Source organism: Vigna unguiculata, chromosome 4 (genome assembly GCF_037176805.1).
Source record: "Vigna unguiculata cultivar grain cowpea cultivar isolate G323 ecotype 2 chromosome 4, ASM3717680v1, whole genome shotgun sequence".
Lineage (NCBI taxonomy): Eukaryota > Viridiplantae > Streptophyta > Magnoliopsida > Fabales > Fabaceae > Vigna > Vigna unguiculata.
The window spans coordinates 20209753-20229346 of record NC_140795.1 but is presented as its reverse complement, the minus strand read 5'-3'; the positions used below and the strand labels follow the sequence as shown (position 1 = coordinate 20229346).

At 36.2% G+C, this 19594-nt stretch overlaps 3 protein-coding genes and 1 pseudogene across 7 annotated transcripts; 2 read left to right on the top strand and 2 right to left on the bottom strand.

Annotated features, from left to right (window-relative positions):
- Nucleotides 1-271: 271 nt before the first annotated feature.
- LOC146886915 (uncharacterized) lies at nt 272-3758 on the bottom strand (annotated as a pseudogene). The gene is made up of 2 exons (XR_014994611.1): nt 2184-3758; nt 272-2093 (listed from the first exon to the last, which is right to left on the bottom strand). The product of XR_014994611.1 is annotated as an uncharacterized LOC146886915 (transcript).
- A 117-nt stretch (nt 3759-3875) lies between these two features.
- Nucleotides 3876-8259, bottom strand: LOC114182270 (syntaxin-51-like). Of its 3 annotated transcripts, none has more exons than XM_028069101.2 (6): nt 7993-8259; nt 5641-5853; nt 5233-5435; nt 5042-5142; nt 4913-4957; nt 3876-4236 (listed from the first exon to the last, which is right to left on the bottom strand). In XM_028069101.2, exons 2-6 carry the CDS (start codon nt 5847-5849, stop codon nt 4105-4107), a joined length of 690 nt encoding a protein of 229 aa, XP_027924902.1. In that variant the 5' UTR covers nt 5850-5853; nt 7993-8259; the 3' UTR covers nt 3876-4104. The 3 variants fall into 3 exon arrangements, with proteins under 3 accessions (XP_027924902.1, XP_027924903.1, XP_085528838.1); XM_028069102.2 differs by having other exon boundaries at nt 8019-8257; XM_085672712.1 differs by lacking the exon at nt 7993-8259 and adding an exon at nt 6306-6356.
- A 5205-nt stretch (nt 8260-13464) lies between these two features.
- Nucleotides 13465-15470, top strand: LOC114181830 (calmodulin). 2 transcript variants are annotated; one of them, XM_028068423.2, is made up of 2 exons: nt 13465-13764; nt 14850-15470. In XM_028068423.2, exons 1-2 carry the CDS (start codon nt 13689-13691, stop codon nt 15221-15223), a joined length of 450 nt encoding a protein of 149 aa, XP_027924224.1. In that variant the 5' UTR covers nt 13465-13688; the 3' UTR covers nt 15224-15470. The 2 variants fall into 2 exon arrangements, with proteins under 2 accessions (XP_027924224.1, XP_027924225.1); XM_028068424.2 differs by lacking the exon at nt 13465-13764 and adding an exon at nt 13803-14679.
- A 148-nt stretch (nt 15471-15618) lies between these two features.
- On the top strand, nt 15619-18930 carry LOC114181829 (uncharacterized). Its single transcript, XM_028068422.2, has 2 exons — nt 15619-17189; nt 18061-18930. The coding sequence occupies exon 2, from the start codon at nt 18139-18141 to the stop codon at nt 18928-18930; it is 792 nt and encodes a 263-aa protein (XP_027924223.2). The 5' UTR covers nt 15619-17189; nt 18061-18138.
- The last annotated feature ends 664 nt before the right edge of the window (nt 18931-19594 follow it).

The following is a 19594-nucleotide window of genomic DNA, read 5'->3' as shown; positions in this document are numbered from 1 at the left end:
AGAGTTTTTATTAATTTATGGTTTTTAAAGACTTTGTAATCGTTTAAATTATTGAACTTGGCTATTATATTTTGAGTTTTATAAATTTTGGATTTTGAGTTATTTTACAACGTAATAAAGTCTTAAATTTTTGCATTTTTGGAAAATGGAGTTATAATAAATGTCGTTTGTCTTTTATTTTTTTATTATATTATTTAAATTTGTAATATTTGGTCGGGATGTTACAGTGAGTCCAAAAAGCAGTTTTGTGTTTATCTGCAAGTTCTAGCAAGATTTAGTGGTACCCAGAACATAGATCCAATTTCGAAAAGATTGAAGCACCAAATAATTCGTCAATCGATTCATCCACAGTATGTACAGGGAAACTACCTTTAATAGTTATGGCATTCAACGTACGAAAATTAGTACACACACGCCATGAACCATTTTTCTTCTTAACAAGAATGATTGGAGAAGAAAATGGGCTCTTACTTGGTTGAATAATGCCCTCATTAAACATGGTTGCCACCAATTTCTCGATTTCTTCCTTTTGCTTGTAAGGGTAAAGGAAAACCTTCAATTAAAGGAATAGAATGATCGTGTGAACGACGAGGAGGTAAAGAAGTAACACAGAGGCATAATTCCTTAGTAACACCGCCAATTGAGGGTTGATGTCTTCCGGCAAGTCAGGTAAATGAAGAACCACATTATTAGTATCCACCATTTGCATGGTATAAACTTCTGCAATTGCCTTAGTCTTGACCATTCTTCTAACATGATGCAAATGAGCTTGCATTGGAATATGGTCCACATCCCTTTGAGGTGTGACAAACTTATCATTATGCAAGAATTTCCAATTCAATGATGCATAATCTGCGACATGGGGTCCAATCGTCTTCAACCAATTAGCTCCAAGAATAAGATCAAGTCCAGAAATAGGAAGAAGATACACGGGTAATTGAAACAGATTCCCCTGTGCGTGTAGAACTAATTTCTGAACCAATCTCCTTCAGCGGCCATGTAATTACCGTTCCCCACCATGACTTTAAACGAAGGAGCGGGTTCCACAGGGAGCTTCAAAAATTTTGCAATACGAGGTTGCAGAAAGTTATCAAAGCTACCCCATCTATCAAAACCGTAATAGGTAATTTATCTAACATAAGTTAGAAATCGAATTGTACCTACATCAATACCGCCTTTAAGCGCATTTAGAGAAAGATGATGGTCCTCGATAAGTGGTTCTTCAATGAGGACGGATTGGCCAGTATCGGGAGAGTCCTTGTCTCCTTCCATGGAGGATTCCTCCAATTGCAAGAACGGAAACCGTCTATTGTGACACTTGTGATTGAACGAAAACTTTTCATCACAAAAGTAACATAATCCCTTGTCTCGACGGAGTTGCATTTCCGCTAGCCTAATTTTTTTGACAGTTGGGTCTTTTAATGGTGGAGTATTAGGAGTCGACAAAAGGGGTGGAAGGGTCGATTTGGTGAGGGTTTTAACTAGTTGATAAGAAGTAGTATGAGCAGACCCATATACAGGGGAATAACGACGAATAGATGGGGTACTAGATTTAGGCACCGTAATATATCTTTCCTCATATAGTTTGGCTAACGCCACCGCCCGTAGCAACGATAATGGGGATTGAGAAACCACATCACAACGAATTTCAACCTGTAAGCCACTCAGAAAGCAATTCAGCAAAGCATCATCTTGTAAGCCCGAACTTCGATTAGCAAGAGTCATGAACTTCAAATAATATTCGGAAACAGTAGTAGTTTGTTGTAATTTGAACAACTTCACCATGGGACAATCAAAGGGAGACGGCCCAAACTGTGATTCTAATGTTGTTGTCAATGCTGCCCAAGTATTAACTGCATACAAACGTTGCAACATCTGAACCTAAGGAATGACCTCATTCTCAAAATGAATTACAGCAATATCTACTCTATCCAAATCTAGCATGTGGTGATAATAAAGTTTTAAAAGAACTAGTAATGTCCTGAGAAAGGAAACGATACACCACAAAAGAAAATAGAATGTCTCTGTAATTGTAGTATTAAAGCTCTAAACAGCAATTCAAGAGTTCGACAATAACCACAGAAAAGCATAACCTGGTCAAGAGAAAAAGGAAATTGTCAAGGTAGGAAACGAAGGGAATTCATGAGAGAAAAGTTGAGAAGATTTCAAAATAAGGATCATACCACACACATGTCTGATCTGAACGCACAAAATCCTTCAAATGCACATTCTCTCTCCTTTGCCTCATGCTTTTCCTTCTGCCCTTCATTTGCTGGTCATCTTCCACGTGGCTTGGCTTGGCTGCAAAACTAACTTTCCTTCCTTATCCATCTCATTAATATTTCCCGTGCGTGTTACACTCCATTACAAAATTGTTATGCGGAAAGATTCTTTGCTGAATGCTTCATCAAGTCAAGAGTGCTTGCAATAGGGTGGTTCGTGCTAAGAGGGACCTAAGACCATCGGCGTAAATGAGAGAGTTGTATATACCGCCAATGGATCGAATAAAGAGCTTGAAAGGTTAAATTGTCATTAAAGTCAATTCCCTTTCACTCGAGTTGTGAAGAGCCATCGCAAGATCCTGAAACTGAGGAGGTGAAACTTCTAAAAGCAGAGGTGGAAAGGTTGAAAGAGAAGAAAAGGTGAAATTGGGACTGTCCATGCATCAAAGGTTGAAGTTTTTCTTTGAACTTTCAGGAAAAATTTATCCAGACTTGGTGAAGGTGTTTTTCACCAACTTGAAGTTCAAAAATGATGTGCTGCTATCAAGTATCAAAGGTGTTCCACATGGAGATCAACAAAAAAGCTTGGAAAGATGTGACCGGACTCAAATCAATGGATGTGCAAGTAAGAAAAGGTGAAACTGGGACTGTCCAAGAATTCAACAAGGTCCAATACTATGGTTAATGCTTGAGGAATCCTGCTGCTGAGTTCAAGCACTTTCATGTCAGTGGACTCAAGATGGATCAAAGGTTTCTTGTTATGATTGTTACAAAAATCATAGTTCCACGTAGGAGTCATCGACTCCCAGAACTGAAGATGGGACATGTGCACATAGTAATAATATGCAAGGAAATGTGATTGCACTTGTCACTTTTTCCTTGTATGGCCTGTCTCAGGATTAAACTCCGTCTAAAGACAACTACCAGGAATCAGATCAAACCTCGTTTTCGATGCCCGTGACCACCACCAGCTTACCAACTAATGTTCAAGGGTTGATACCCATATATTTGGCAAGAGGGAATAAGAATGAAGCGTCTATACAGCTCAAAGCACTGCATGAAATGCATGGTAGTTCCCAGACAAGAGCTCGATCTCATACAGATATGCAAGTCGTATCAAGTCGTATCCACAGAAGTTGATTAAGGAAGAATAGGGTTTCTTTATTGATTGATTTTGAACGATCGTGATGATAAAACAAGTATATATATTAATTATGTATTCTGAAATAACTGAGGAAAACTAAGTATCGTTAGTGGTGATTTTTAAGAATGAAGCGTTCATACAGCCCAGAATAAGAATGCCCAGAATAAGAATGAAGCGTCTATACAACTCAAAGCAATGCATGAAATGCATGGTAGTGGATCCCAGACAAGAGCTCGACCTCATACAGATATACAAGTGGTATCTACAGAAGTTGATAAAGGAAGAAGAGGGTTTCTTTATTGATTAACTTTTAATTTTGAACAATCGTGATGATAAAACTAGTACTATATTAATTATGTATTCAGAAATAATTGAGGAAAACTAAGTAACGTTAGTGGTGATTTTTAATTGTCATTTCATGAAATATTGTTTGGATTAAAATAATTAGATAGGAACTAAGGAAGACGCATGACAAATATTCAAAATGCTCCAAAAAGGCACAAATTGGCTTAACAAGTCATTAATGGAAGCCACTTTCGATATAATGATTTTTACAACAGAAACACTCCAAGGCAAAACTTTAAAACTGAGAATTACAAAACAAAACCTTTCAACAAAGTAAATTCCCTGTCATTTCCAAAACAACGAGTGATAAAAACAAAGAAACACGTTGCCATATTTCAATGCACATATTTAGAAACATAAAAAAGAGAGTTCACGAGTTGGGTATTTTTATCTTTACAAATATTTGATCAACAGCCATATGACGACAACCAAAACCACTATACCGATCACTGATAGAAGCATGCACAAGCAGGAGCAACCACCCTTGGTACGTTTGTTCAAAACTGCCAAGTTCTTTTGAACTCGCTGTTTACAAATCATAAACTCGAAAGGTCAGTTGCAAGCTACTTCATTTCTACATTATCTCAAATTAAGAGCTAAAACAATGGGGAGAGTTAACAAGTAACTACTTTTTAAATAAATGCACCAGAAATACCTATATTAACATATGGAAATATCATTCATTTATTTTCACATACTTTTGCTTTCTATGCCAGGTGTCAAATATAAATTTGAAACTTCCAAATTAAAGTGTTAATGATAGGTAAAGGAAATGCAAATATATTTAAAAAAATTTACTAAATATTGTTATACAAAAATAATTATCTCCAAATAAAAACGTAACATTATGAGCAGAAATCCCCACAGATCTATAATTGACAGTGTATAATGATGAAAGTATATTCATCCCAAATAAGTATGATTTTATAGCTAAACCACTACCACAAAAAAGAAAGACCAAATAATATGTGTGCCTGTGTCGTGTACTTGAAAGGAGGTTAAATTGATTCACTTTCAAAATAACAATTTAAAGATAATATACCTATCAAAATGAAGGAATTTATAGACTGAAAAAGATAAGTAGATAATTGAAGTATCACATGATTCCACCAAATCGTGCATGTTGTAAATCCAAGCCATAAATTCAACTTTCTTGCGCTTAAAAACATGTTATGTATAGAAGTTATAGTGAGAGTGTTACCCTCAGCCGAGAATCTGTAACATCTACATGTTCGTCTAAGTCATCCTAGCAAAAGAAGAGAAAGGATTAGATTTCATAACTTATAGGAGATGGACTAAAAGGAGCAAAGAAACACATGGGGGAACATACAATGAGTCTAGTGTGTAGATCCAGCTCTTCATTCACTGCCAACGCAATATGTTTAGTACTGATTACAGTCTCCTCCAATTTCTCAAGGCCATCGTCTTGTTCTGCGTGAATAGCACATTTCCAAATTAATATAAAAAAAAAAAAAGCAGACTACAATTAATATTTTTAAATTTCAAACAATTCAAAGTGACCTTTCATAATTTGCCGTTGAAGACCAACTAGTCCACTGTTGTCCAGCCCAACAGTTCTGCTCATTGCATCTGATTTTATTTCTGGCCCAAGCAAACTATCCCTATTTGCAAAGTTTGACATGTTTAATGTTGAAGCCATTTGGTTAACTTTAGTCCTCAAGTTTCCAAGCATATCCTTGCGACGATTCATCTCCTTCTCAGTTCTGTGCATTATTGACAAGGAAACACTTCAATAACAAGCATGCAATTTAACATAAAATAGATAGTCAAGATCAGAAGGTTTCAAAACATTTATTTCAAAATACACAGTATCACATGACTACAACCCAATAGTGTTCCAGGTCACTATGCTCTGCCATAACACCATGAACTTTTCCTAATCAGCACAGGAAACAACTAAACACTCACTTCGCAGGGACCTTTGACAAAAGAGATTGCAAGCTATCAAGCCTGGTCCCTAATATCGTGATCTTCCTTCTTGTAGCAGATGCATGCCGCTGGGTTTCGGGTCCAGATGCAGGAAATGAACTACGTTCAGCAATCATGCCAGTGATATCATCAGCAAGTTTTACAGCTTCATTATATTCTTTCATCCAAGTGTCTGAAGAAGATGCCATTTGCCTGAAAATAAGATGCAAAAGGAAGAAACCCAAACTCAGAACCAAGGTACGGACATTTCTCATTTTATAGAAGAAATAATCTATAGAAGTCCTATCTTCCTATCTAACAGATTTTACATTAGATTTTACAGCATAAATAATACAAGAAATAAAAAATCATGTAAAATCAATAATGCTGTAAGTTGAGAAATCTTCAAGTAGAGTTCGACTTGATAAATAATTTTCCAGTCTTCACGATTAATATGAGATAAATTTTACCAGGTTAGAGAAATTCTTAAAACACAGATTCATATAAGTAGCTATGACACAATGACCCCCACTTATGATAATTTAACATCCCACATCCTACTAACTACTCTGGTACCTCAAGAACAAGCTGTGACAGCCATATGATAGTGCAAGAGAATCATGATAATAAAGATACAGACAGATTAAGTCACAATGGTATTCTACATTATTACACGGTGCTTCATGAAGTTACTCCATCCTCCCTCAATAATTATGTCAGCCTTCTAACAAAAGAGGAAGAGACTGATCAGTCAAGGTTACCTCTACAAATGAACCAAGTCTCGTTCAAGTGCAACAAAACTTAATGGATCACTCATAATGAGCTAAGCTAAAGAACCCTTCTGCTTTATGACAAAAACTAACCATTGAAGCTTTCTGCCCGCAAAAAGTTCCATAACATATTAGAAAATGGAAAAAGGTTTTCCTAATCAAAATAGGAAACTATATGGTCAGCTAATGTCATGATGAAGGATCAGAATATGTGTCAACAACATTGTTCTATATAGACGGAGAACTTCCGAAGCATGGATACAGACTCAAAGAGACATCCATAATTTCCAAAATATAGGATACAGCAACACAAATACACACAAACTGACAATTATTATGAATTAGTTAAATTGACAATCAAGAGAATATTCAAAATCATATATTAAAAAGTTAGTCAAATATAACAATCTGCACACATTATTTTCTGATACAAAATTGGATATAATTCTTCCATCTAAAATCCAAAAAGTGAAAAGAGGATATAATTCGTTTAAGATAGTTAACCCTCTTGTATATTACCATCATTGAAAAATACACCCTCTAGGTAAGATTCATCTAAATAAAAATTTTAATAGAGAAGGAGAAACGCAATATGTAAATTTGAAATTTGAAATACACGGTTTGTTTGTTTAAAGAAGGAATAGAAAACTTACACAATAAGTTTCTTACTTTCTAGCTGCTTAAAAGATCATTGCTTCTACCCTCACTCTAACCCTTTATTTTTATAATACAATGGTCTACCAAAAAACTCACATTTAACTATTAAATTAAGAGAAAATGAAGGTGAAAATAAGTAACTCTCATAGACATACACTTTAAATAACTTGATCCCTCTTTAATAAATCAGTCCAAGAATCTCCAAATTCAAAATGTCCAATCCTGATGGATGAGTAAAGGAGGTGTTCAAATCTCACATCCAACATATATATATATATATATATATATATATATATATATATGTGTGTGTGTGTGTGTGTGTGTGTGTGACAAAAATAAAACTAAATTAAACATATAAATAAACTTATAAAGGCGTAGCACCCATAGCCTCATAATCCCCCACCTTTAACTACCAACCATTGAACCATGCCAACACCAGCATCAACATAATTCTTACCAAAAATGAGTCTTCCTACCAGCATGCCAGACTGATTACTTCAACAACATATTCCTATACAAAATCCAAAATCTACACCACAATTGCCCCCGAACCTCAGCATGAATAAAGGCATAGCACGGGGTGGGGGGCGGCTTTTAAGTTCATCATCATGATCACAAATGGAAAACTACAAAATCACACCCATCATGCGATATACAGAAAATCAATCACAAAACATGTACCAAAATCAGATACAAATACACAATTCTCAGAAAACAATAAGCACAGAAGGAAAACATCAAAACCAGGCACAAAAACGCAGCACAACTCCAATCCAGATGGAAAAATCGAAAACAAAAACGCGCAATTCAGAAGACCAAGAGCTCCAGCAACTCCAATCCAGATGGAAAAATCGAAAACAACGCCAACGAAAAACGAAAGTGGAAGAAAATGGCAAAAGGAGAATTGAATTGAATTCAAAATTACGCGCTAATGATGGTGAAGAAAGCGACCTCCTGTCTTCTGAATTAGGGTTTGTGGGTAAAGAGGAGGGAGGGGTTTGGTTTTGATGAGAATAATGGATAGAACGTGGTTTGTGAGATCGGCGTAAAGGCTGCACCACCAACCGGCACCGTGGGTCTGAAACAGTCGTCGTTTAAGGTGTGTGGGAAGAAGAAAAAAATCTGTTGCTGAGCGCAGTAGTTTATGGTGTCCCTTCCCAACAACCATATATACTATTTCTCCTAGATTCATTCTAAAGCAAGAGAGGGTTTACTAGATTTGTAATTTGTAATGTACAAACACTTTCATTTCTAACATATAATTCTAATTAAGTTAAATCCACTAAATGATATTTATAATATATAAAATTACTTTTATAATGTACATAAATTTTTTATTTATTTTATGAATATTTAACTTCAATCATTATAGTTAAAATGTTATTTTATAATATTTTTAATTTAATTTTTATAGCTTTTTTACAATAAAGTTCATAAATATGAATTCTTTTACTCATTTTATACATATTAAAAAATACATTTAAAAAATTTATATAATTAAAGTTAATCGATTTAATAAAGTTATAGATAAAATAAAATATGATAAATAATATATATATATATATGATTTTTTAATTAATTATTGTAGCATTATCTTTTAGTTTTTACGAATTTAGAAGGCAAATTTTAAAATATAAAATTATACATTTTGTTCTTTGTTTTAAGGGTTAAATATATTTTTATCTATCAACTTCTAATGATTCGAAATTTTAACTTAATTTAGTCTCCAAACTTTATAATTGCGTATATTTTAATTCTTTTAAACAAAATTTGTTATATTTATTTGACGTTTTAACACGTTGATAATTTTTAGTTAAGGGGGTAACAATTTGATTTCTAAACTTGATCCAAGGATAGATGGGTAATTCTCCACATACTTGTCTTATAGTCGACATGGTAAAGGTCAGTGCAACATTTATGAGTAAAGACCAGAAAGGGAGAAATGTTTGTTGTTTGGGTCGATGTCCAACCTTATGAAAGACTAGTGAAATCACGACACTAACTGTCTATGAGCCGAGTTCATATTCAAAGACTAGCCTGGAAGATTGGGCCAAGAATTGGGCCTACATTCATCAAGTAGTTGGTTTAAATTTCATTAACGAATCATATTGTATTGGAGAGATATGATGTTTTGGTTATTATCTATGTATTTTGATATTTATTTACTATTTTTTGTAACAGATATATTCTCTTATCTTTCAGAGAATAAACAATTTATAATTGATTTGCTTATAAATAAAATGCTAACTTCCACGACCAAAGGACGAAACAATTGGTTAGTAATTTTGAGTAAGAGAATTCAGTGTATCTTTTGCCTTCGGTTTAAGGCTCTTAGTTTCTACCAAACCAAATTGGTTATTATCTTTGTATTTTGATATTTTGTTACTATTTTTTGTAACTAATATATTCTCTTATCTTTCAGAGAATAAACAATTTGTAACTTATTTGCTTATAAATAAAATGCTAACTCCCATGACCAAAGGACACGAAACTATTGGTTATTAATTTTGAATACAAAATTCATTGTATCTTTTGCCTTTGATTTAAGGCTCTTTGTTTTCTACCCGACCAAATTGGCTCTCACCGTGGGACTCAATAAAACTCGATCCTAACCCCCACTCACTATAAGAAGGAGCTATGATGGGTGAATAAGGAGGTACGTAAATGTTCCAATGAGGAGGCGAAGGATGCAAGACCATAAGGATTCTCGAGATCGGCAACATAAGTGAGTTAACCAAGAGCAAGAGGAGGGTCACCCTTTTTCAAGGGAGATTATGGACGAACAGGTTCTTTCGCACCTCATGGTCCCTAAAGTTCCTCCTTTTCCCAAAGACATTGACCCAGAAAATTATTTAAAGGCTTTTAGGGCTTAGATGTTGATCTTTAGGAGCACAAATTTTATTTGGTGCAAGATGTTTATCGGGACTTTAGCCAGCACAGAGCTGAAGTGGTTCAGATAAATCCATAATGTTGTAATCACTTCATTCTTAGTGTTTTCACAAATGTTCTTAGATCGATGATGAATGCATATTTATGCCTTCATTTACTCTTTAATTTTGACCTTTTAATTGATTTGTTTACTTAAAAGATTGATTTAAACATGATTTGTGATAATTGAACTTATTGAACATGTTAAATAAAAATGTCACGAAAAGTGCTTTTAGTTGCATAAATTACTTTTAGATATTCTAATGCTTGTTGATTCAGCTCAAGTTAAATTTGGTTCATTCAAAGTGTGAAAATAAATTTTTATATATAAGCTACAAAATAAGACAAAAATTAGTAAATTTTGGAAAAAATATACAAGGAGATACACCCTTAGTTTCTTCTTATACAATCCTCTTTTTCAAATGGGCCACACAAAATCTATTTTTACACATTCAATATATCTATTTGCATCACATCTATCACTTACAAAAATCAGCCCAACCAAAACATGCCATGTGGCAATCCTCACTTTAAAAATATGTCCAACCAACAGTTGGCACATGGCCTCAATCTTAACACACTAATATGAACCTGTGACAAAGTGACATGTATTCATCATCTTGTTCCTCTCTCACCAAGCCAAGACGCATTATATCAGGTCACCAACAGAACAACGCTAGCATCACCGGACTTCACACATCAACATCAGAGCAACCACGAGAACAACTTCGTTGGAACAAAACGCACTGCTTCATCGCGCTTCCTTGAGCTAGAACCACTGCAAAGTGCAAATCTTCTCACATCCATAACCTGCAACTCGCTAGAGCAGTGCCATCGCGAGCTTCGGCGAAGTTGCAGATCTCCACTCGTATTTGATTAATCCAGCTTGCACACCACTAGACATCTATTCATTAGCAATGCCAAGTCTTCCATCAGCACGTCGTCAACCATACAAGGCAACCACTTGAAAGCAACCCTAATTTTGAGATGGTGTGACAATGGTACCAATACCAAATAATGAAATTGAATCACCGTTAGTAGTTGCAATTGACATGGGTGAGTTAAGTGATAATGAAACAAAAAGAAGGCAAATAATGTGACATATGATTAGTAGCACCTAAGTCAATGATCCATTTGTTAGAAGGTATATTTAGTGATGATGTACATTGATATTACAAGGCTATGTTGGCCTACGATTGGAAAACAAGTCTAATTTCCTCGGCTAATAATTCATTAACAACATCATCATTAAAACACAAACTTTCAAAATCACTGCACAAGGTCATAAGAAATTGAACCAAAAGTTGTGATTCTCTACAAGTAATATATGATGCAAAAGCACTCAATTTCTGCTAGCTCAGTTAAGGCAAGTTGATCCCATAAGGTTGTCATGATAGATAAAAGTTCTAAATATTTATGTCATTTTGCTTTAGTGCACAAATATGTCTCAAGTTGATATTATTTGGCAAAATTAGATCGTGTATACAATTGAGATATGTGATACATACCTCCTTTGCATATCATATTTTGCCAATTGAGCATCAATCATATGTGTGACAAAATTATTGACCCAAGTGATAATTTTAGAGTTATTAACTTCTCATACCTCTAAATATGTCTCAAGTTGCTTTAGTGCACAAATATGTCTCAAGTTGATATTATTTGGCAAAATTAGATCGTGTATACAATTGAGATATGTGATACATACCTCCTTTGCATATCATATTTTGCCAATTGAGCATCAATCATATGTGTGACAAAATTATTGACCCAAGTGATAATTTTAGAGTTATTAACTTCTCATACCTCTAAAGCAGTAGCATAATCATTGGCTTTGGTGTCAATCGATTTTTCCTTAACACCTGAAATATAACCCCACATGGGCTTTCCACGAACAAAGTTTTCCATAACATAACTCCAGTATGAATAATTTTTACCATCCAATTGCATACTAATAGACTGAAGAGAATCCTCTTTACAAGTCGTCGTAACCAACCGAATACAAAATAAAAATGCAAACCACACAACGAAAGCAACAAACAAAAAAAAAACACAAACCCAATATTAGAGGATTGCAAATGCCTTAATATGACACAAAGAACATGGTGCAGAACTTCCAAAAAGGCCTCAAAGCAGACAAAAAAATTGTGATTGGGTGCAACATGAAAAATTGCGAAAGAGGCTTAAGGTTACGACTTTGAGCTTAAGATTTAGGGTTTAGGAAGGAAGAACTGCTGCAAGAATACCTTCTCAATCATAAAATTTACGAAAGAGGCTTAGGACTTAGGGTTTAAGGTTTAGGAAAAAGGAAATACTGCAAAAGTCCTTTCTCAATCATAGATCGTTTGGGGCTCTTGATAACATGTAGAAAACAAAGAGAGAAATATATGAAAAAAGGGATAATGTAATATTGATTGTGTATGAAATCTTATAAGAGGTGTGTTATATATACACACAAAGCTAACTCTAAAAGTCATAAGTAAATGAATCTAAAAAAGGAGCTATACTAGCTATATATATATATATATATATATATATATATATATATATATATATATATATATATAATTAAAAACTTTATCAACAAACAAGAAAGCAATTTATTTTCTGAAAAGAAATCATGCTTTTTAAAGCACACCATTAATTCCCACTTATTATCTTTGTTGCTTAAAGCTATTGCCCTCGACCTCTCTCCTATCTAGGGATGTTAACGTGGCGGATAGGGTACGAATAGAGCTATTAAATTGGGTTGGAACTCGCGAGCCAATCTGGCTCACCACGGGTTCGGTCCGGGTTGGGTTGAAATTTTTTTATAAATTTTAATACAGGTTGATTTTTGACCCGATTCACTTAGAACCCGACTAATCCGGGTTGAACCTGTGGTGAGTCGGGTTGGTGAAATAAAGGGTCATGCAAGTATTTTTTGTTAAGTTGGACTTTGCATTTGGGTTAGGTTAGGTTGTTTTTTTAGCCAACACATAGATAATTTTGTATTTTTTTTTAATTTTAATTTTTATTTGAATTATATTGAAATTTATTTAAATTTTAATTATAATTATAATTTAGTTTTGATCGATTTTTTTTTTAAATTGTAATTTTTTAGTTTTTGCTACATTGACTATACATGTCAAATATCGTAGTAATATGTCATATATCTTAGTAGAATATTTTTCACCACGTGATATAAAATTTAATGTGGTTAGATGAGAAAAACTAAATTCATTAGTGTCTAAAGTTCAGTACCAAAAATAATAAAATTTGAATTTAGAACGATTTCAATTTCTTAAAAACATATTTAACCATTAAAATATTAAACCTTCATAATTAAATATTCGTATTTTAATTATGGTTTTTTTCTTCTATTTTTTAATTAAAGTCGTAAATATTTTTTTCTATTTATTTAAAAATAAAGGAAATTGCGAAAAGAGAAAAGTAAAAGACGGTAAAGGTGTGTGGATACCGCGTTGCGTTGCGTTGCGTTGCGTTACGTAACAGTGATAACATTGATTGATTGATGCCACCGAAGGTCCTTCCTCTATAAACAACGCCAACGACACTTGTTTGTAACCATAACCATCCATCAATTCGCATTCGCATTCAAACGGGCTTTCTCTCTCACTCTCATATTCGATCGAAGAAAATCGAACGAAAGAAGAAAAGAAAGAACGACTTGACTCACCGAAGAACAAATCAATGGCCGATCAACTCACCGACGAACAGATCTCCGAGTTTAAGGAGGCCTTTAGCTTGTTCGACAAGGACGGCGATGGTTTGCTCTCTCATGCTTTGAGTGTTTAATTTGATTTTGGCGATTCTGCTTTTCATAGATCGGTCGCTAATTTGGAAATTACAGAGTCTGATTTTATTTTATTTTATTTTATCTTTTTCTTTTTCAATTTAGTGGACTTTGATCTCGATTATTGTCATTATTAGTTTAAATCTACGAATTATGAAGGTTTATATGAATCAACCAATTATAAATTCTTGACAATATTACTTTAACAAGTATACGGGTTTTTCATTTGTGATATATGCATATGCTGTTTATCATCATTATACTTATTAATTATGCTCAGTGGGCAAAACTTTTGACGTTAATATTTTTATTCTAGTGATTTTTTTTTTTCATGTTTCTTTTTGGTTTTTGAGGAGATGAAAGAAAAGGGACGGAGGATACTATTGAAAATATGTAGCTTGTTTCAATTTTTTGTTTTTGATAGGTGAGTTGCATGTAATATCGTGTGTTTTTTTATATATTTCCGAAAAGAAAAATGTTTCTTATTATTTTTCGTAAGGTTCTAGGTCATGTTGTTATGTATGACGTTTTGGTTTATTCAACTTTGGGAAAAGAGAAAGAAGAAAGGAACAAATAGTAGCTTGTAGGTGGTTTACTCGTTTGAAAATTATGTTTCGAGAAAGTTTTATTACCAAACTTTTGATAAAGGACATATGTCAAATGAAATAAAGGTTTGATATGAGTCGGAAAGAAAAGAAAAATATTTGGTGTGTTATAAAAGATAAATTTTGTTAAAACATAGTTCGTGAAAGGATCATGGTCTTTACTCGTTATTCTACATTTATTTCTGCTTTCTGGTCAATAATATGTGATGGTCAAGATCGTGATGCTAAAGGCGGAAATCAGGAAGACAGCTTCATACATGACAACGTTTGACTATATTATATAGTACGTGAACCCTGAAATGATTGTATGAAAAAAGTCTATTATACATTCTATCCTCTGTGGGAGTGACTGGTTAATGATAATAATGTAACTAATATGGACTGGTGAATTATGGACTAGGCTGTGAATTAGAAGCCGTTATTGATTTTATTGTATATGGGTTGAATTTTCAGGTTGTATCACAACTAAGGAGCTCGGAACTGTTATGCGTTCATTGGGGCAAAACCCAACTGAGGCAGAACTCCAGGACATGATCAACGAAGTGGATGCTGATGGGAATGGTACCATTGACTTCCCTGAGTTTCTAAACCTCATGGCCAGGAAGATGAAGGATACTGATTCTGAGGAGGAGCTCAAAGAGGCATTCCGGGTATTCGACAAGGATCAAAATGGGTTCATCTCTGCTGCTGAGCTCCGCCATGTGATGACAAACCTTGGAGAGAAGCTCACTGATGAAGAGGTTGATGAGATGATTCGTGAGGCTGATGTTGATGGTGATGGCCAAATAAACTACGAGGAGTTCGTTAAGGTGATGATGGCCAAGTGAGTTATGTCTAAAAAATATAAATGAAGAACTTAGATTTCAGTTTTATAACAGTCATGTATTAGTTCTTGTGCTTTCTTTTTCCCCACATTTTTATTTGGTGGTTTTGAATCCATTATTAAAACTGAAATTAGTTGTAGCTGTTGTAAGTCCTGCTACTAACAACTGTAGTGGAACATATACCTCAGTATGTCTTGTAATTTTATCCAAAAAAAAGTTTGTAATGTTAATGTCACCTCATTTTCTACCACTCCTCATTTGGGTTTTTGAAAGACGTGCAATATTTTTTTTTTTCAGAACGATTTTTTTAAAAGATAATTTGACCAGAGTTCATACTGGAAAACAAATATTTTTTTGTGAAAGATAACCTTAACAAACTTCGCACACTGAGATGCATGCAGCCCTCATAGGATGAATCATGGTCCAACAGACTTGTATACTGAAGCATAGTCTATCCGACGCGTCTAGTGAAGCAAATAGAGTGTATAGCCTGATCAATTATAAGTTAGATATCAGAACTATAGAAAATTTCACATACACAATTTAAGACCCAGGAAAATATTTTATTTAGTAAAATAATAGTAATGTTACTAGTTACTAGTATATAAAGTTTTATCCTAATCCTATTTTATTGTAAGAAAAATAAAAAGTGAAGAAACATCTCCTTTCCTTTACCTAACAATGAGCTAATAATTCAAAATTTTATGCTCTTTAACCGTAACCAAAGATCTCACCACTTTTAATTATCTTCTTCACCACTCTAACCCATTCATACAGCTTCATTACCAACATACATTTCACACTCCCATGATTCTTTAATCAACACGGTTTAAGGAACTTTGTACTTAATCATTCACCTTATTCAAACCATCTATATTACTACTCCAACACCAGTGGAATCAATCACCACCGGACCCTCATCATTTTCAATTTCGTTATCGAACACTCAACAAAGGAACAAATGTTAAACTACTTTAAGGTAAGGGGCTAACTTTCTTATATATTTGATTTTTTGTAGATATTTATGCTTGTGTGAGTTTAGATGTGACAAGTTGATAATTAGTAGTAGTAAGGGATCAGTTTAATTATAATCGTTGCCTAGTTTTTAAGTTAATAAATGAACTTTGATGGCATGATTATTGGATGGATTTTTTTATTTTAGTTTGGATGGGTTGATTTGTTTGATTGTGGTTTTTTGTTTATGTTTTTCTTGATTTCTATTTTCTGAGTTGTTTCGGTTAAGTCTCAATTCCTATTTGTTAACCATTAGATCTAACTCAAATTTTGATATGATACTACTAAAACATATTTCTTAACTCTTGTCGTTGGGATTGTAAATTTGATGCATGTGCTTAGAGAAATTGATTTCGCATTTTTTAGGTAGTTGAACATCACACTATTTCTGTTTCTGAGTTGTTTTAGTAAAACCTCAATTCTTACTTAATTAACCGTTAGATTTTGTTGAAATTGCAACATGTGGTCTAGGATATACAATATTTCACTATGAATGTTGGGATCTTAGAATAAAGGTCTCTTGTTATTGCACTTAGTTGCTCAGATTGACCCTTTCACTTTCTTGATTCTTCAATTTTGAAGAGTATTATAATGTTGACGTGTTACTTGGTTGCTAGGTACTTATTTATAGTTTTAGTTGAACTTAAAATAAAAGGGTGTATATTGATAATCTACAATTTTTAGGTCTAATTGAATTTTTGATAAGTGAAAAAATGAGTTAAGTGTTCTATGTGTAAGGCCCCATTTTTATATTCTGCCCTAAAGTTGATGGGCTGCCTTTGTGAGTTGGCCTAAGGCCGGCCCAACGTATAAGTCCCTAAGTCTGCCCTAATTCCACACTCACTCTCACTATTGCAGAAACTCCGCAGCCGTCACCTTCTCCTTCCGCTCTAGAGCTCTGCTAGGGTTCCTCCCTAAGTCTTTCGAGCTAGCCCCGAATCAGCTTCTACCCCACGTAAGTAACCCCTCTAGACCATCAGAGTCCTATTTTACACTCTAAGGGGCCAGTTAGTCTCACTTAGAGCGGACTGACTCTTGTGGTGAGAGTAGCAGGAGGCCTGAACTTCATTAAGGGCTAACCTTGTGGTGGGAGAGATTTTGATTCATCGTAACACTTGTATTACATAGCTCAGGGATCGAGCAGCTCAAGGTCGAGCAGAGGTATCCACCACAAGTGCAAGCATCCGCTGAATCCGACTAGGTTATACGTATCCGGATGAGTCGAGTCGAGTCGTAGTGTATTGAATGAAGAGTCATAACATGTTTGATTGTTATATGGATGTGAGATGATGAAAATATATTTGACTGTATGATGAGTATGTGTTGGCTCTAGCTTACCCGTTTTGTTACATGGTTGTGTTGTATGTGGCTGTTCTTCCTTGCGATGATCATCAACTTGGTTGATGGGAGCAGATGGGCGAGGTTCTCGTGGTCAGCAAGGGAGTGGTGATTCAGTAGCTTAGCCATCTGGGCTGGAGTCATTTTATTTACGATTTCTTTAGGGCTACGGCCCCTGTATCGTCTTATGATTTCTTACTCTACACACCTTATTAGAATTGTATCTGTTTTATGTTGGCATCGTGGTGTGCCAGGTTGTAGGGGTTGCGTTAAGGACCCCAAGACTACGCTGCTATACTTTATCACGTGACGTTTTCTTTAATTTCGTTTAATAATTAAATGCGACGTTACATTTATGGTATCAGAGCGGTCATTCCTTAGGTCTATGGACTTGGATGTCCACTTAGCTTTCTCTGTGTATCTTCTGAGTGTTCTTAGTTAAATTCTTGCCTTTATCGAGCCTAACCAAGTGATTTTCTGTGTGCCAGTGGATTATGGCACCTCCTCGCTGAGCTTCTCAGTCATCCCAGGAGGACACACCAGATATCGCCAGAGCCATAGAGGCAATGGTAGCAGCTATGACGCAGCAGAGTGCTGCGATGATGCAGCAGCATGAGGCATCCATGCAGCGGCAGGCAGCGTCGTTTGAGCAGCAGCAGGCTGTGATGCAGCAGATGGAGGCTGCGAGGATAGCTGCCGAGGATGCTCATCGGCAGCATATGGAGGCCCTCCGCCAGTTGGAGGAGAACAGGGCGACTGCCCCTGTGTTTGGTCCTGAACCACGACCTACAGTTAGGGAGTGGAGCCTGGAGGACTTTCTGAAACACCACCCGACGAAGTTTGACGGGAAGACCAGTCCTGACGCCGCAGACCAATGGCTGAAGGACCTGGAGCGCATCTATGATGCGAAGATGTGCCCTGCAGAGAACAGGTTGGCGTTCTCTGTGTATATGCTCACGGGGGAGGCAGAGCATTGGTGGAGCAGCACTCGATCCATCCTGGAGGAGAGGGATGAGCCCGTATCGTGGGAGGCTTTCAGGGAGAGATTCCTCTTCGAGTACTTTCCCGACAGCATTCGGTACGCCAAGGAGGTGGAGTTCCTCCAGTTGACCCAGGGAGGGAAGACTGTCACTGAGTATGCTGAGAGGTTCAAGCACCTCAGCCGTTTCTATACCCTACCACTTGATGAGGAGTGGCGATGCAGGAAGTTTGAGAACAGGCTCCGCGGTGACATCCGCTTGATGGTAGCTCCTTTGTCCATCAAGGACTTTGCTGCTCTGGTAGAGAAGGCCAGAGTGATGGAGAAGATGAAGCGCGAGGTGGAAGGCCAGCGCCCACAGCAGCCACAGCCGCCTTAGAGGATCGGCGGACCATCTGGGTCCAGGCCCAGACATGAGGAGAGGAGGAGACCGTATGATAGACCACACCATCAGCCTCAGGGGTCTAGGGGTCTTCCTCCTCAGCAGGGGCGAGTGCAGTGTTACACATGTGGAGGACCCCACCCGAGACATGCTTGTCCACGTAGGGAGGGTTACCGCAGGTGCAACAACTGTGGCAAGGAAGACCACTTTGGGAGAGATTGCCCCAACCTTTCTAGGGCAACGACACGCCCTCCGGTTCAGACACCCCAGCAGCATCAGGGGAGGGACAGAGGCAACAGGCCTCAGGCGACGGGCAGAGTCTATGCCATGACCGGAGCTGAGGCTGCAGGTTCAGGTAACCTTGTTATGGGTTATTGTGTGATTTCTGGGATGAGGTGTTGTGTGTTGTATGATTCTGGAGCGACACACTCTTTTGTGTCTTTTGCATGTGTGGAACGGTTGGGTTTGCCGGTGCGCGAGCTGCAGTGTGAGCTTGCGGTGTTTACTCCGGCGTCGGGTTTGGTCAGGACGTCGTCCTTGTGTGCTAGGCTTCCAATGGAGGTAGAGGGGCGCAGGTACATGGTGAACTTAATCTGCCTACCTCTACAAGAGTTGGAGGTGATCTTAGGGATGGATTGGCTCTCTGCCAATAGCATTCTGA

What these genes read in the sequence shown, in the direction of transcription:
- LOC114182270 (XM_085672712.1), bottom strand. Translation starts at nt 6,325, where the DNA reads ATGAAGCACCGTGTAATAAT. An exon ending in TTGTCAAAGGTCCCTGCGAA is followed by an intron (nt 5,436 to 5,640) that starts GTGAGTGTTTAG and finishes AATAATGCACAG; the next exon opens with AACTGAGAAGGAGATGAATC. An exon ending in TTACAGATTCTCGGCTGAGG is followed by an intron (nt 4,237 to 4,912) that starts GTAACACTCTCA and finishes ATTTGTAAACAG; the next exon opens with CGAGTTCAAAAGAACTTGGC.
- LOC114181830 (XM_028068423.2), top strand. Translation starts at nt 13,689, where the DNA reads ATGGCCGATCAACTCACCGACGAACAGATCTCCGAGTTTAAGGAGGCC. An exon ending in GTTCGACAAGGACGGCGATG is followed by an intron (nt 13,765 to 14,849) that starts GTTTGCTCTCTC and finishes TTGAATTTTCAG; the next exon opens with GTTGTATCACAACTAAGGAG.
- LOC114181829 (XM_028068422.2), top strand. Translation starts at nt 18,139, where the DNA reads ATGGTAGCAGCTATGACGCAGCAGAGTGCTGCGATGATGCAGCAGCAT.